The following is a 17,887-nucleotide window of genomic DNA, read 5'->3' as shown; positions in this document are numbered from 1 at the left end:
AACATCATTCGTAACAGAAAAAAAAAAAAATAGTAGAATATTTCACGCTCCAGTGAGAATATGCTTACACCCACGAGGGGATTACCATAACAGAAGTGCGGTTACTAAGAACTTTGCCACGTTTCAGATAATGTTGTAATATTACTGTGCATATCAATGTATTTCACCCACTGATCCGCTTGAAACGTGCATGCAGAGCCAACCTCAAACAAACCATTTACAATTACAAAAACAACACTGTGTGGAGGAAAGACATCTCCATGGCTGTTAATAATGTACATTTTGGCTAACAGCCATTATGTTATTCTACAGAGACTCACTCCAATTAATACAATACACTTGACTTTGGAAAGATCCAAATAAGCAAAGCTTAAATTAATTCACTATGCGTTTCTATTATATGAGAAACGCACTGGGCTTCTGGATGGAGATGAAGTCAAATAATGAACCATAACGAAAGTGCGCTTACTTCGGTTAGACTGTTTGCCATGCTTCAGGTAATTTTGTAATATTACTGCGCATATCAGTGCAATGTTAATGACTATTTACACAAACCTGGGAAGTAACTCATTGCAGTCCTTACGAGACAATTTTGTGCATTAAACTGCCATCATTTTAAAAGGTGAAATCTCTGTATACATTGAACTGTCATTACAGATTTTATGCTCAAAACAGCAACATTATTGTCTAACGTTAAAGTGCTCCTATTATGGGTTATGAAAGCTTGATATTTTGGTTTTGGAAGTTCCAAACAACAAGCAAAGTCAAAAAAGTCATGCATTTATTTTTGTCAGTTTTTAACGCTCCAAAACAGGCACCTAGTGGCAAAGAATGAATTCGCATTTTTCATGCGGACCAATGCGAAAATTAAACAGCTTGTGACTCGTTTTAAAAAGGATTCAGCGTCGACTCTTTCTTTTGAGAGACAATAAATTCATACATGGTGCACTTTTAAATTTCAAACTTTGCTTAATAGGGGAACTTTAAAAAAGCAAAACTGAAATCAACCACCGCTTTAATAATGTCAATTTTGGCTCATTTACTTCAATAGCATCAATGTGAAGTAAACTTCACTTCAGCATAACCTAAATATCCCAAACTTAAATCAGTTTAGCATGCATTATAATTCTAAGAGAAACACATGGGGTTCCCGAATGGAGATCGGGTCACACGGCGAACTTAACAAAACCCAATAAAATGATCTGCCAGTGATTTATGCGAGGCCCATAATTTGATTCTACAGATATGTGGAGTGATTATCTTAACCAGTCACCTTTGGAAGGCATTGATTTCCTGAGGAGCCGTGAGCACATTGCCCGCTGTTCATGCAGCACTTTATTGACTCTTTATGATTCTGCAGAGTCTCTGCATTGGAAATGTCAAAGTGCACGTATTGGTTTTTGGGGTGATACCATTCTCAAATGCAGGAAGGTAGGTATCATATCAGCCTTGATATCTTTATGTTAGTGTGAAATGGAAAGGTAATAGTTGCTGCGATGAAAATCCACACAAATTGATTTTTGAAGCATTAACCAAAGCACATTCTTAAAAATGGAAGCATATTTTATAGGCTGTGGGATTTTATCTTTATCTACTGTGGTTCATTTCACAAATGCAGCAGCCGATACAACATTGAGTCTTTGTAATAATATTAATTCAAAGCTAGTCGTTTTTTCATTACAAACCAATTATGAAGTCCTTTCGCTTGGTGTGGTTGCCAATCAGACAATAGTTCAATGAAAACAGACTTAAGGCCATGTTTTGTTATTCTTGACAATGAAAACTGCTCATTCTTTTCAATAGGATCCCTTTTTTTTAAAAAATCAAACGATTCATGTCATTGCTTTCTTGAGTAATGCGATGGGTTGGGGGTCTGTGCTAATAGAACGCCATCTATCCCATAGTTCTAATGTTAAATAAGAATATAAATAAGCTTGTTAGTGTAAGGAATAATTGGTATATCCATAATTGTCTCTCTTGGCTAGCACAATGTGTAGCAGTCACAGTGAGAGGCTAATGTGACTAAAGAGCAACGTGGTAATGAGCTTTTATCATGAACCACCGAGAAAGGAAATCAAACGCTAGAGTTTTAGCATTCAAAAGACTACCGAACAACTTGTTTGCATTGATATTATACTTCTAAGGCTTCAAAACCACATTTGCCTCTATTTTAAATAATTAATTCATCCAGAGATGAATACTGTGTCATTGTTTACACAGCCATGTTGTTCCAAACTCAGGCAATTTTTTTTTTTTAACTGGAATACCAGCACAGAGGTTTGGAGCGACATGAGGGTGAGTAAATAATGACCGGATTTTCCTTCATATCTAACCATCCAGACTGCAAGTCCTGCTCAGTCAAGCTTCAGAAATTTCAGAGATGCTTCCTGAGTTGCACACTGCCTGATCAATATTACGACCCACCTGATCGCCTCTGTATCATTTGTCTACATCCTACACCTGCACCTGAAGCTAATATCCATCAGTCTGAGAGTATGTGAAAGCCTGGTTTTGGCTTCTTTAGGTGAAATGTTCGGTAGGTTGCCGCCTGCTGGGTCAGGTGAAAGGGTAACCAGCAGGTGATGTTATTATCTGTAGCCCACAGCAATATTCAGCCACCTATAGCTCACATGCACACAAACAAACAATCACAGCACCGCACCACATCCTCTTCCTAATGCCGACAGGGAATCTAGCAAATTATCAAACTGTAAAGAAAAGTTATTTGGAGCAAACTTTTTCTGTTTGTGCTTTTTTAATAGCGGTTACAATTACTTGCAATGACATTGAGAATACCAGTGCATTCAGCTACAGATTTCGTAAACCTCACTTACCCTTTCTGCCGATTGTGCGGTGCCAAAGAAGATAGGTATAAAAGCTAACCAAATGATGCAGGTAGTGTACATAGTAAATCCAATTGGCTTGGCCTCGTTGAAGGTCTCTGGCACGCCGCGGGTCTTGATGGCATAAACAGTGCATGTTACCATCAAAAGGATGCTGTAGCCCAGCGAACAGATGAGTGACAGGTCTGAGATGTCACACTTGAGAACCCCACGAGCCTTCTCTGGGTCAGATGTACGCTGTTCGCCGTAGTCCACCACTGTGTGCGGCGGATCGACAGCAAACCACACGAACACACCGAGCAGCTGCACCGAGATCAGGCTGAAGGTTATGACCAGCTGGGAAGCAGGGCTGATGAAGCGTGGTGCAGCCACCGACTTCTTGCCTTGCTCAAAGATGCGGTGGATGCGGTTGGTCTTTGTTAGGAGAGCAGCATAGCTGAAGCACATGCCCAAACCCAGGAACACCCTTCGGAAAGAGCAGACGCCCAAACTTGGTGTGGCGATCATCAAGAAGGTGATGGCGTAGCACAGAAAAATCCCAGTCAGAAGCACGTAGCTCATCTCTCGGCCGGATGCTCGGACAATCGGTGTGTCATTGTAGCGGACGAAAGTGACCACTACAAAACTTGTAGCCAGGATTCCAAGAACTGCGACGAACACTGGCACGGCCGCCCAAGCAGAGTGCCATTCGAGTTTGATGATTGGAATGGGGATGCAACAGGTGCGATTGCGGTCAGGACGCTGCTCGTACGGACACAACTCACAACTGAATTCACTGGCTTGGAAGTGGTAGCCTTCGCATCGCTCACAATGCCAGCAGCAAGGTACACCCTTCACAATCTTCTTCCTTTCACCCATCTGGCAAGGCACACTGCACACCGAGACTGGAAGCGTGGGGTCACCTGTCCGCCAGCGCATGGCATCCACCTGAAAAGGATAACAAAAAAATCCTGTCAAATGCGGAAGCCAGGGGTTATATTATTGCAGCCAACTGGGACCCATGTCAATATAACGCAGTGTTTGTTCACTTAGAGCAGTGGAGAATCTTTTCTGACACCTGATGGAGTTAGGTTACCTTACCACTATCGCCTTAGGGGTTTACGTACTGGGTACTTACTAGGTTTTCACTTGGCGTCACACCACAAATGAAGCTTTGCTCCACTGACCGCCAATCATTTCTAGTAGTAAAATGCAGATATTAAAAGGTAAATTTCTGTAAAAACCTTATTGTTGATGTATATTTTGTACAGGCAAGCAGATGAAGCCAGATTATAAATGCAATGTGCTTTACCATAGAAAACCTTTATAAAGAAGTGGACTGCGTTCATATTCCGGCCTCACTTGCTTTCCTATGTAAACTATGCACTGTTAATACAGAGATTACTGAATCTGATATTTAAATATTAATGTCGTAAATATATTACTTCACAAGTGTTTCTGTAACATTTGGCACTGTTTAATGACAGAATTATTATCACGGGAGCTTAATATAGATTGCAAATGGCCAAAACGTATATTTTATTGACATACCTTTATTGTATTGTTTTGAGAGGTGATCTAAATATTTGCGAATGTAACGTGGTCACATGACTGACAACTATGGATAGGGATTCAAATCTGCAGAACAATTCTTGCATTAATTTGTGCTACAAAAATCAAATACTTGACCTATCGGGGGGAGATGTACATTTACATTTCTAAGCAATCTTACTTGTGGTTTTCATCAGTTAAATAGGCAACAACGTCTTCGTAGTAAGCTTCTGGAGATTCTGGAGTAAGCTCTCTTTATTTGCAACCACCCAGAACACCCTAGCAACCACTTAGCAACACGCTAAAAATGTTGTCCACTTGCAGAGCATAACCAAAAAAGCCCTGTCAGAGATGAAGACCAGAGGCGTACTTTCATATGAGAAACTGTGCATTCAAAGTAAGTCTCATTACCCACATAGATGTAGGTTGTGTCATATTTGCAGAAGAAATCACTTTATTACCCCTTAGCGCCTGAAAGCTGTGGAAAATAAGAAGCCAACGCTGCTCTTTTAAGTGCAGCTTCAGTTTGGCTCCCGGGTGCAACTTTGATGACAGATATATTTTGGGACAAACTTGTGCCAGAGGCATCTGAGATGAAATAAATAACACGACAAACCCGAGTTAAAGAAGTGACTGCTATGTATTATGCAAGAAATTTAATTGCACGTAAAATATGATTTTGCCAGACCAATCCACGGGACAAATAAGGACAGCTCTATACTTATGCTCTATGGTTCTCACTGTCGCCTGCTGCAAAGAGATGGCTGTGAATGAATTATTCATGCTTGAGACAAATTATGCCTGGCAAAAACAGATTGGCTTTAATTAGAGAAGCAAAAAAAGAAGGGACATATTAAAATGAAAAAAAGACAACATTTGCAAATGAACAGAAGTTTAATTTGACTTATCACATAAAAGGGTATGAAGGGTATTTAAGAATAATTGAAAGACCAAATCCCTTCATTTGATTCTTCCCATTCTGTCTGAAACAAAAGCCACACTGACCATTGACAATTAAGCCGTTTAATTTGCTTTTATTTATCCTGAAGACACAGTAATAGGGAGTGAGAAGGGTTTTCAGGTTCAAACGCTGGTAGAATCAGCGCTAACCATTTACATATAGTTAGGGTTAACCTAAAGTACTAAATGTTGCAGCCCCAACTGTGTTACTCTGTGTAAGAGACCTGAATTATAAAGAACTGAAATATAAAGTTGTATGCAATGAAGAAGGCACATTTATACATTGCTAAAAGAGATTTGGGAGTGGGCTCTTCATTTGCACAAGCAAGCGGCCACCCAGAACACCTTAGCATCCACCCAGCAACATAATAAAAACACCCAGAAAACCCTAAAAACACCTAGCAACATGCTAAAAAAAATCTTTTAAAATACCCTAATGATCCCCTACCGAAAATGCTTTAATATTACCAAGAACAACCATCTAGCAACCGCATAAGCAACTATCCTAGCAAACCTCATTGCAAAACATGTTAAAACTGCCCGAGGAACCCAAGCATGCAGCTAGACACTGCATAAAAGTATGTTAAATGCTAAGAAAACCCTTATACCCACATAGTACTATTCTAAAAACATCCAGATCACTGTAGTAACCACCTTGCACCACATTAAAAAACACCCAGCATGTTAAAACTATCTAGAATATTAGCAAACATGCTAAAATGCCCAGGACCCTTTAGCAAATACATAGCAATGTTCTAAAACACGTTGAACACCCTAGCAACCTGCTAAAACACGAGGAACACCCTAGTTACTACCTAGCAATATGCTAAAGAATCACCCAGAATATCCTAAAACATCACCTAGCTACCAGCTAGCACACAACACCTAAACCGACTCTTAGAAAGCACTTAGAAACTCCCTAGCAACATGTTAAAATGCCCATAACCCCATACTGATTACACAGCAACACTCTAAAAACACCCTACCCACAGAGCCGCAACGTGCTTAAAACACCCATAACTTCTAGAAACTGCCAAGACACACCACTTGTATTTTCTTTGTAAAATTGCATTTAATTTTACACACCCTGAATCTTTTACGTCTGAGTGGAAAGAATATAACTGCTTCATCAATTTACATATTGAATGTTTTATTAGCAGTTTCAGTAAGCAAACAGAGCCCTTTAAAGTGACCCGAATGCATCTTTCAGTAAACAGCAAAATTGCAAAACAGCGTGTATTGATTGTGAAAATGATTTTCCCGAAAACGAACCGTTAACCTTGTTCGGAGCCGCAATCCTTTCAGGCTAACGAAGTCTTTTTTTCCGGAGCGAGTCGCTCTTAATGAGCAGCATGCAAATCACTAGCACTGCGCTGATCTGTTTAAGCGCTTAAGGGAAGGGTTTGATACCTGAGTTAAGAAGCGAGATTTAAAGAACTACGGGGGGCTGGATCACAGAGACCACTTCCCCTCCCACTCACCTGCACAGACACAAAGCCCAGAGGAGGCTGTGATTCTCCGTCACATATCAGAAAACTGCAGCTTCAATCTCCACACTGCTGCGAGAGCTTTTGGCCATGAAAACACGGCTCGTTTCTGGCTCCATTAATTTTGTTTAGCAGCCAGGCATAAAACATTACAAGCTTATCTTCCATCCCGTTGACTAATGAAGCCCCGAGAGTATTCATGTCACATGCATCATCAGCAAAGATAAGATTTCCTACAAACATTTATGCTTGAATGTATCTTATTCGAGCTTGCATACTTTGTTATACTCTGGATGAATGGATGTGTGTACGCATGGATGGATTTGGTCGTGAAGACCAGAAAATGCTTTCCACTCACATTAAGATGCAATTTGTTTGTCCACTGGCCGATCACTTTGTACTCAGCCGTCGATTTGTTGGTGATCTGATACTGGAAGATGTCGTATCGCCCAGGCGCATCTCCGTTCAGATTGAAGACCACCGGAGTGCCTGCACTTCCTGCAAAACAGGATATGACAGCTTTTTAAAGGAACAGATTTATAGTAAAACAGCAACAAAATTGTGATTGTTGCACATTTTCGCATTCAAATGGATGGAGGGGGCCGTATCAGGAGATTAAGATGACGCAAAATTCAAAGTTCGAATTTCCAGCAAAGGAGAGCCATCTGTTCATACAGATGTGAATTTTTCGCAGACAGCTGAGGTGCAGGAAAGTGTTCAGCGTTAGGTGTCACAGAGGTGTAAATACTATATGCAGCGCCTCTCTGTATGTGCAAAGATCACCGCAACCGTGTGAGGAAGTAAGATGGAAAGGTGATAAAACTCATCAACTTTCATTGAGGTGAGCATCTTAAAAAATACCTCCACACCTTTTCATCTAGCTGCTTTTAGTACTTTGGCTTCCTGGCTCAAATTCGAATTTCGAAAAAACGCTTTCTGGTCAAATTTATGAAGCGAAAATCCAGAACGCGCTAGTAGTGCACTACAGAAGCTGCCGCATAACATACTAAAAATGCACATTGCGTCTCGAAAACCAATTTCAGATCAAATTAATGAACCAAAAATGTCAAATGAACTCAGATTCACATTAACTTTGAGTGTAAAAACACTTTTACTTAAAACCCCGAGGCCTTCATCTCTGATAAAAGTTTTATGAGTGCAATAACCAACCCTGCACATCTAAAATTTAGGGAAGTTATTAAATACATACACTAGGGTTGAAAAGTCTGACATTTCCCTAACTTAACAAATATTTTCATTATAAATGTTAAGAAGTGCACAAAACTTAATGATGCTTGTAAGATTATGATTCAAAAAGCATCTTGTGTATATTTTTTTTTACAATTTACTTTGGGGTTATATGTGTGTTCCATTTAAATTACAGATGTCCTGACTTCAGAAAAACATTTAAAGGCATGCAAATATTTTGTAATAAAGCAATTCATTCTCATTCATGGAAACCCATGCTCTAGAAGTGCTTTATCGGCATTGGGAGAAAATAATGTGGCGATTTATTTACTTAAGAAAAGCATAAACAGATAAACGGCCCTGAAACACCACGAACCAAGCACATCCCAATTCAAATATAAACCGATAAAAAACGGAAACTTGTAATCAAAATTTATTCCAAAAATCATTAGGATATTAAGTAAAGATCAGATCACGATCCATTAAAATATTTTGTGCATTTCCAACTGTAAACAGGCATATAGGCTATCAAAACTTAATTTCCGATTAGTAATATAACTTGCTAAGAGCTTTTATTTGGATTACTATAATAGATTTGGGTTTTTTTGTTGTTTTTGTAACCTCTAGATTCCAGATTTTCAACTAATCCAAATATTGTCCTATTCTAACAACCATACATCAATGGAAAGATTATTAAGCTTTTAGATCATATATTAATCTGAAAAAAAGACCCTTATGATTTTGATGGTTTTGTTGTCCAGGGTCCCAAATGTCTTTCTCGCGGATAAAATCTCCATCTATACAGAATTTATCATATGAATATGTACATTACGTACATGACTGAGGGCCACATCACCTGGAAAGGAAAAAACCCAATACAGTTAATTTAGTGCAATGCCAATGCTACTTTAAATTGTTTCATACTGCCAGCTACCATTATTTCCTTTCCACTGCAGAAAGATTCTCTCCCAAAAGCTGTTACTCCCCTGATACTTTGAGTTCATAGAAATCTTGCAACCATCATTAATAAGATGTTTCTATTTTTGTTTGCTTGGGATCCGCACATTTAACCTTTCATTTTGGAGCCGAGATTCCAGCCAGTGATTAGCCAAACTTCTTTTCGACAACTTCGCCATCGTCTTTCTCATCACTGCCCTTCATTACAGCAAGTGAGGCGCTCTTGCGGCTGATGAGGGATTGTTTGTGTGGAGGTCAGACACAAGTGCACCCTTCACGGACCCCAGTTGCCGCATCCTGTTTCTATACGCACAAAAAAGCCTCTTTGATTCGCCCACCATGAAGGAAAGTGAGAGCAGAGGAGGGCAAAGCCTCCAGAAGCAATATTTTCAGAGAATATAATGAGCCAGATTCGGCAACAGCTTGTGTAGCGAGCATCCAGACAGCCCTGTTCTTTTATTTCAGGAGACATCAAGCGAAAGAAAATACAGCTTCTCTCTGCAAACCCAAGATGCTGAGTGTTTTGTGTTTGCTGTGCGTGTGAGAGCTGCCTGTAAGATACGACATCCATCGTCTTCAAATCTCTGCTCCGGGGTGCAAACATCCTTTCCTGTATGGCAAAGGTAGTTACAGCTCTCGAAGGATCACTGCGAGCTTGTCGTCACTGCCTGCAGATCAGCATAATACAAGTAAATAAGGCAGTGTGCAATCAGCGATGGTAGATTATTCCGTTATTAATCTAGCGACACCAAACTGATCCTTCCCTGCACAAGAAAACTCATGCTGTCGCCGTGATTGGCGAGGACAGTGGCACAGAAGATGGAGCGGCTTACTGAATTTATCCAGCGATATTGATCAAAGGTTGGAGTTCCAGGTGGATGGGGGGCAGCGGGAAATTGAGGATTACAGGAGACCGGACAGACGTAACAATGGAGCACTCACTGGGATTAACCTTTATGCCAAGCCTTGCCTGCTGCTTCTGTCGGCCAAAATCACTGTTACAGTTGCACATATCTAGGGTTAGTTATTTGAACAAACCCCATAAATACTTCCCTTAAGTATGCTAATGAAGATGCTAATACTTACTTACTATGCACAGTGTAATGTTTTGAAGTGGACCAATAAATAAACATCAAGCAACCACCCAGAATACCTTAGAAACTTACTCTAGCAACTATTTAGAACACCTCAGCAACCACCCAAAAAACCTTAGGAGTTAGCCAGAATTCCATAGGAACAGCCTAGAACATGTAACCAGCCCATAGGACCTAGTAACTAACGAGGACACTCTATTATATATATATATATATATATAGTTCATATTTAACATTTTCCATCATCCTGGAACTACAAAGCAAGTCAAACACACTGCTTTACTTCAGCGTGTCTCATAGAATTTCTTTCTGTGAACATGATATAATATACCTCCTAAGGCCATTCCTTTATTATTTCAGCACAGAATCATTTGAGAAGAGGATAGAGTTCTGTTACGGAGTTAAACGCCTGCCGCTGCACTCCATTTTAAGATTCACCGTCACGCCGCCTTGACTTACAAGGGGATTTGTTTTACACAACACAATTATCATCACTTTTTCCCCAGCTCTTCTGAATGCACACTTCCACAATCTCTCCTCCTGCTCCATCCATCTCACAACACTAATCTAAAAATAAGCGTATGTAGGGAGCCACTGGAGCGGGTGTAATTGTGGCTGAGCTGCCGATTACCCCTCGGCGGCAGGCAGTGATGCTCCAAGTTGGACGTCTGCCTTTGTATCAACTTCCATTTACTGATTCTGTGGCCTCTTTGCTCTTCAGAAGCTTCTGCATGTGCATACATACTGTGTGAACTATGGAAATGCTTGAAATGTCACACTAGCATGCATACTAGCGATGATTCAGCACATACTAAATATACAACTGAACTAGAGCACCCTAGCAACCACTCAGAATGCCCCAGTAACCACCCAAAATCCTTAAGTAACCAGCAAAAATACCCCCCCAGCGACCCTCAACATCCAATAATTTACCTATTAACTATTCAGAATGCCTTAGCAACCACCCATAACAACGACCCAGAACACTCAAGCAACCATCAAAATAACCCAGAGCACCCCAACAGCCCTAAATTTTGAAGAAAAGTCCTAGCAATTGTGCAGAATACCATAGCAACCGTGCAGAACACCCAAGGAACCACCAAGGAAACACCCTGGAAGCAATACAGAACACCTTAACTACCCCGAACATTTATCTAGCAACTATGCAAAATGTCTTAGCAACTGCTGAGAACTCTCTCAAACAACCACCAAAAATACCCTGGAAACAGCCTAAAACACCCTAACTACCCTGAACTTTGAAGAAATATCCTCACAACTTTGCAGAACGCAACCAATCAAAACACCCTGGAAACAACACAGAACATCTTAACTACCATCCAAGAAATAGCAACTACGTAGAGTGCCTTAGTAACCACACAGAACACTCAAGCAACCACCAAGCACCTTGGAAACAACGCAGAACACCTTAACTGCTGAACATCCAATGCAAATTCCAAACATTCATTTTAATGGACTCATAAACACATATTACATATTGCACATTATAACTCTTCACACTTCTAAAAGGCTTCTTTTGGACCTCTACGCACACACATTCAGTTCTTCCCATTCGCCCATCATAATCGACCGGCACTGTGTTCATTATCACACACTGGCTAGCGGTTAATGCAGTGTGTGTGGTCTGCGAAGGGACCGAGGAAGTGCAGTGACGGGCAGTAATGAGAGAGCTCCAGTTCGGGTGACTTAACTCATCAGCCCGGCGCTAAGATGTAATTGTTCCACAGTATCAGCAGACTCAGACACTTTAATGAGGAACCTTTCACTTTCCCTGTGATATCGGCCATTGGCCAAACGCCAAGACATCCAAGATATCCGTCAACCATTACCGCTCAATAGGTTCAAAAAGGTGAATCTCACTAAAAATATCCCCAGATAACATTCCACAAGTCTTTGCATGGTGATAATATTTTAATGACATATAAATTAAACCCTTTAAAATTGAATTCTCATTATTATAATGCATCCGGATGTTCTATCACGGTTATTGTTACACGCGATATATATATCATTTATATTATTTATTATTATCACTGTTATTATTTTATCTTTATTTGTCAGCAATATTTTAACTGTTAAACAGCATTTGTAATTCATTTAAAAAAAAACATTTATTATGGTAATGAGAATTTGGAGGGGGAAATGTGTTTTGTAACGCAACAATACAAAACATCACAATCATATTGATACTGAGCTTCTGTGATATTGTACTTTTTTCATCATTCTAGGTAATTACTATTTATTATTATTGCATATTAAATGATTTGAACAACCCCAAACCCTAAATATTAACCCAGAGTATTAAATGGGTTACTTAGCAACCACTCAAAACACCTTAGCAACCACATGGCAACATCCTAGCAATCACCAGCAACACTTTAGAATCATGCCAGAAGTTTTGTCCGTCCAAACATCAGTGCTCATTGCTCACGAATGACAAAAATGCAAATATCCAGTCATTTTTGTAGTCTAAGCTCAGCTTGAGAACAGCTGGCACATTTCTGTGGCACATGCTCAGAAGGCACTTAACGGGGTTAGTTTACAATGCCGTTTCTCACAGTAGGGATCATTTTGTCCGGATCCTGCAAAGAAAACATAAAACAGGACAGGCTACACACTGGTGCATACGAAGACTTCAGTCTGGGAGGCATGGCTTTGGGAACGTGCCATTAACAACAGACCATAAAAGTGTCATCATAAGAAATGGCTGGTGTACGGCATTGAGAGGCAATGCGATCTCTAAACAGGCGTAATGCTGATCTACTGCAATGTAAATCAGCATTCATTCACACTTTCAGCACGGTTTGCCACTCGGATCGGACCGTAAATGTTTTTCTGTTTCTGATTTCTTGAAACACATCCCATGTAGAGCGGATTGTTGCTCTCTAACTGCACCAAAACCATTGAGCTGAATAACTGATATTGAAACACGGTAATTCAAATAGAGCCAGATGTGAGCATGTTGCAAAGGTTGACACAACCTGGTTTTAAAAAAAAAGTTCCTGTTTTAAATGCCTTCAAAGAGAAATGTTTACTGAGTGGCATTAAAACACAGGTTCAATATGTAAACCCTGGCACAGTTTTAATCACGTTGATATAGGTATGTATTGGATTGGTTGAGAATTGAAATATCGGTGAATTGTTGCTACAAGTTATTGCTTTATCATGTTGGAAATATGCTCTACACCAAATCCAACCCTAAACCTACCTGATAGTGTTAACAAATGCAAAACCGATATAAAAAAGCCTTTTTTGATGCATACGTTTCATTTCAACTTCAGAGTTTTACTGCCTCTAGTGTTCATTTATTTTGGAAACTGCAGTGATATCTACTTACTGGTATGCATTTTGTGTCTCGCTAAAAAGTGCACCAAGGTTCATTTATGTCATGAGTCCACGTAGAGCATAAAATGTATACATAAAAAAAAGAGAAAAAAAAGGTTTGAAACACAACTTCATAATAAAAAGTGGAAAAAAGTTCAAAATAGCAAAAAAAAAATATATATATCACAGGAATAAAAAAAAAAAAAAATAACTTTAAATAAATAAAAAAAAATACAATATTACAGTTTTTTTTATAAATAAATGCAGCCTTGGAAAGCAAAAGAAACTTTAAGGTCTTAAAAATCAGCTAATTTTTATTGGTTTCTGTTATCAGTTCTCATTGATTCTCAGTGTTTTTGTCCATGTCTGCTTCACTACAGCAGCATCATGATGTTATTTGAGGCTCTTGTGTCAGGCCTCTGAGGAACTCTTATCTGCGGGAGTTTCTGATTCTCTCCAGGAGGGTGTCAATAACAGCAAAGTGTCTGCAGCGGACCGTGGGATCACGCAGCCGGCCCATCTCATGCTGCTGAGAAAGGTTACTACAGCTCAAAAAAAAAGGCACGGGATCGTTAAACAGCCCCTTTCGGCAGCTATAGCCTTTTCCCAGAATGCTTGAGGGTAGAGTCAGAGCGATTTTGATTTTTATTTCCTTTTTCTATTTCTAGTGTTAAATTGTATTGCTGAGAGGTTGCTCAGGAGACGCTCACTTACGTTTCATGTAACTTTCAACTTTATAACATACAGTATATAAGAGATATCTATTTTGAAACTCTAGAGAAAACGTTTCTTGGGTCTTCACTGTAAAAAGAAAATCTCCATTTATTCCACATTGAAATCAAGAAAAAATCTCAAAGAAAAACCTGGTATAGAACTAGCGAAACTCTATTTGAACCAGTTCTTTGAAATTAACTGAATGATCCATGACTGAGACAATGGACTGCAAGCACTAATGTAGTAAATACTGTTCAGTTTCTTGCACAAACAAATAGTTTCTCTTCATAAGTTAATGTCTCGCCAGGAGCCAAAAAGGTGTTCTTTTTGTAGTTTTTTTCAAATCTACACAAGTCACCTACATATATGGCCCGAGGGATAGACGTCATGAAAAACATTCTCACTCAGAAACGTCTAGTAAATTTCACAAATAATTGCAAAGAAAGTGCAAGTGATACATTGAATTAAACATGGTAAATTTAAATAACTAAAATAATGTTTTCTTGTAAAACATACTCAATCGTTTTATTTACAATTTTGCATTTTTCAGTTTAATATACATTTAATATAATTAATGTAACAAAAATGTTGTATGTAAATACACACACACACATATATAAATAAATAAATATAAATATATATATATATATATATTTATTATATATATATATATATATATATATATATATATATATATATATATACAGTATATATATATATATATATATATATATATATATATAAATAAATATTTATAAATAAATGATCTTTCAATAAACAAAATGTATTTCTTTGATGCAATGCTGAATTTTCCTCATCATTACGCCCAGTGTTACATATATGATTTCTAAAATGCTGATATGCTGCCCACGAAACAGAAAAACTAATTTTTCCTCCAATTAATGGCAGCGCATCACAATAATTTGAAGTCTACAGTGATCATACTTCATCAAAATGTGCAATCAATACACGCCTCACTCACACAGCCGAATAACAGCAACCAGGTCTGTTTCTCTAATGACATTTCTGGTCACATTCACAAATGCGCAAAGTGTCAGTGAATTTTCCGTATCTGTCTTTCACTTCAAACGCAGTCTATGGGGAACGCAAGGTGGTGGAACAAATAACCCAGGTTGCACTGCCCGCAAGAAAGCGAATTAATGAGGTTTTAATGGTCCCACGCAGCCCCGCCACCTTAATCGCTCAACTGCAGTTATGCAAATGACACAACTTGAAGGCAAACATAAGCAGATGATAACAAAACGCCGGAGTTGGGGGATAGAAAAATGAAAGAGCAGCGAAGACGCACAGAGCAAAACTAATATTTAAATGAATCGTTTGATATGGTTTCAAAGAGAATGTTTAACTTCTTTTGTTTCAACACGATTCAAGGCACACAGGGGGAAAGAAAACAGTCAATCACACGCAGCTCTTGCCTCACGAGTTATAATGCTCTCTTATTAAGACGTGCGAGGAACATTAAGAAGAAATACGAGCGTCCCTGCATGCGCTTAACTCACATTTTCCGCTCTCTGCTTTGATGCATGTGCGATGATGTTAAGGGTCACTGAGGGGTGTCGTAAGACTTGGCGGAGAAACGGCAAACACGACGAGAGGGAAGAACGGCGATCTGTGATCGCAAGAATTAATGAATGAAGCTGGAAGTAAGAAATACGAAAAATGAGCGAACGCACTTGAATATGTGCATAGACAAGTGCTTGGCGGCTAACACGAGAAGCTGCATCGCTAATAGACGTGCCCCAGGCACCGCATGGTAACACTTTATAATAACTTCCATTAATATGGCTTTAATGCACATTATACTGTATAACGCTTTAAGGAATAGTTAAAAAAATGACAATTCTTTCGTCATCTATAAAACATTCTTTCATTGAAAAACACGAAATGCCATTTTGTTCTATTCTTACGCCGTCGGTTCTGGCACGTTTTAAACACTGCCAAATCTATAATTAAGTCATATGCAATGTATAGTATGCGTGGTGAATATACAGAGAACACCTCTCCGAAGCGCCGGACGCCATCGACTGTGAGCATTAGAGCGGCCTTTATTGTGCCAGCCAGGCAATAATCATGCTGTCCAACTAACACACCTTTAGACATTTGAGAGAAATAGTACACAGAAAAAGAAAGTATCTTGACCAACTTAAACAGCACTGAAACTCGAGACTCCGCCCTGAAAGACCTACGCCTTGAAGATCCAACTCTTCGCACTCACCATTGAAATTAACGTTCCGGATGTATCCCAGCAGCTCCTTCCCGTTGATATTGCTCATGCGAGGGCAGAGGCCGGGGTATCCGAAGCAGTAGTCCCTGTGCATGCGGTGCAGAGCGTGTGCCATGGCATAAACCGCGTCCATCACGAACTGCACCTTGCCTTCCTGCTCGTAGCTGGAATCGCGGCCCACCTTCTCCAGACCTGCACAAACACATACAAAACAGAACAGACGCGGCCTTTTGAGAGCTCAGCACGAGATGTTTCCACTCTTGCAGACGCAGTAATTCTGGTCTTAATAAATTGCTATTTAATGTTTCTCGAATGCATCCACTCATTAGGGTAATTAGCTAATCAAATCCTCGAGGAGGCGCGTACGCCGGCCATCTGATGCGCGCGTTTTTCCCGTTACAGCAGCAAAAACGTGTTTCTTTCCAAACAAATATTTTCTTCCATATCTCTCGAGACGAGAAAAGTAATATCACGCCTGCCGTTCGGAACAAATATTCCAGCTGTTGTTGTGCGAAAATTGAATTTGGCTCGGGCATCTATGATTATTTCTCTCATAATCATCAGAGCGCTTTCCAACTTGGTGTATTTTAGCATCGGGACGCCTCCGGGAAGATCTTTCTTCTCCCGCCACGCTTTTCGACACAATGAAGGATAAATAAAAAGTGGGCAAGGTGAATTAGCAAGACCTGGAGTCCTCCGTCGTTCCCGCTGTCAGAGAGGAATTAATAGGCTCCTGTAAATGAAATCCAATCCACTTTTATAGCGCTTTCAGAGCAATGGGAAAATGATGCATTTGGTCTTCCAAAAACTAGATGGATTACCCGACCAGAACGGCGTGATTAATACGACACACGGAACAACAGGCCAGAGAAAACTGTCTCCCGGTGTCAAAACAAGGTGAACATCGGGTTTATTTGTGGTCGCACCTCCACGACAACACACCATTCACGATCAAAATCATGAGCTGTGCTCGGAAAGCAATACTAGCTGGATGAAACGTGATGAATATTTCAAACGAACAACATATAATAAATCATAATCGATAATGTAAACAAATATTCAAAGAAGATTGAAAATCAATATAGAAAATGTATACTTATGATAAATAAAAATAATATATAATTAAGTAATCTGAAAAAATATACAAAAAAAAAAAAAATATAGAATGTACAAAATAATACATAATTATTAATTTAATATAATAATATAATAAATATAACATATTATAAATACATGTCTAAAGTAAATGTGTATATATATAAAATATTATATAAAAAATATATAATATTTTTATATTTTCAACATTACCAGGTTAAGACAAAACTATATTTGAATATTTAAGACAAATAATAATATATTGTATAATTATAATAGTAATATATTATATAAATAACATACTTAATAAATACACTTTTTTTACATCTCATATGACAAAAAATGCACACTATCCACGCAAGTATACATAAAAAATGTAATATAGCATAATATGATATTGCAGTATTTAGTAAATATAGAGCTATTATTCCA

At 39.0% G+C, this 17,887-nt stretch overlaps 1 protein-coding gene across 2 annotated transcripts in view; it reads right to left on the bottom strand.

Annotated features, from left to right (window-relative positions):
- Positions 1-17,887, bottom strand: part of grm8a (glutamate receptor, metabotropic 8a) — a 141,385-nt gene that overhangs the window by 11,331 nt on the left and 112,167 nt on the right. For both annotated transcript variants that reach the window (XM_043237155.1, XM_043237156.1), the window contains 3 exons: positions 16,352-16,552; positions 7,179-7,318; positions 2,835-3,770 (listed from right to left, as the gene is read on the bottom strand). In XM_043237155.1, coding sequence (XP_043093090.1) covers positions 2,835-3,770; positions 7,179-7,318; positions 16,352-16,552 — 1,277 coding nt within the window. The remainder of the gene's footprint in view (positions 1-2,834; positions 3,771-7,178; positions 7,319-16,351; positions 16,553-17,887) is intronic.

The sequence above is a fragment of the Puntigrus tetrazona genome, chromosome 4, assembly GCF_018831695.1.
Source record: "Puntigrus tetrazona isolate hp1 chromosome 4, ASM1883169v1, whole genome shotgun sequence".
In the NCBI taxonomy this organism is placed as follows: domain Eukaryota; kingdom Metazoa; phylum Chordata; class Actinopteri; order Cypriniformes; family Cyprinidae; genus Puntigrus; species Puntigrus tetrazona.
This window is presented reverse-complemented; position numbering and strand designations above follow the sequence as displayed.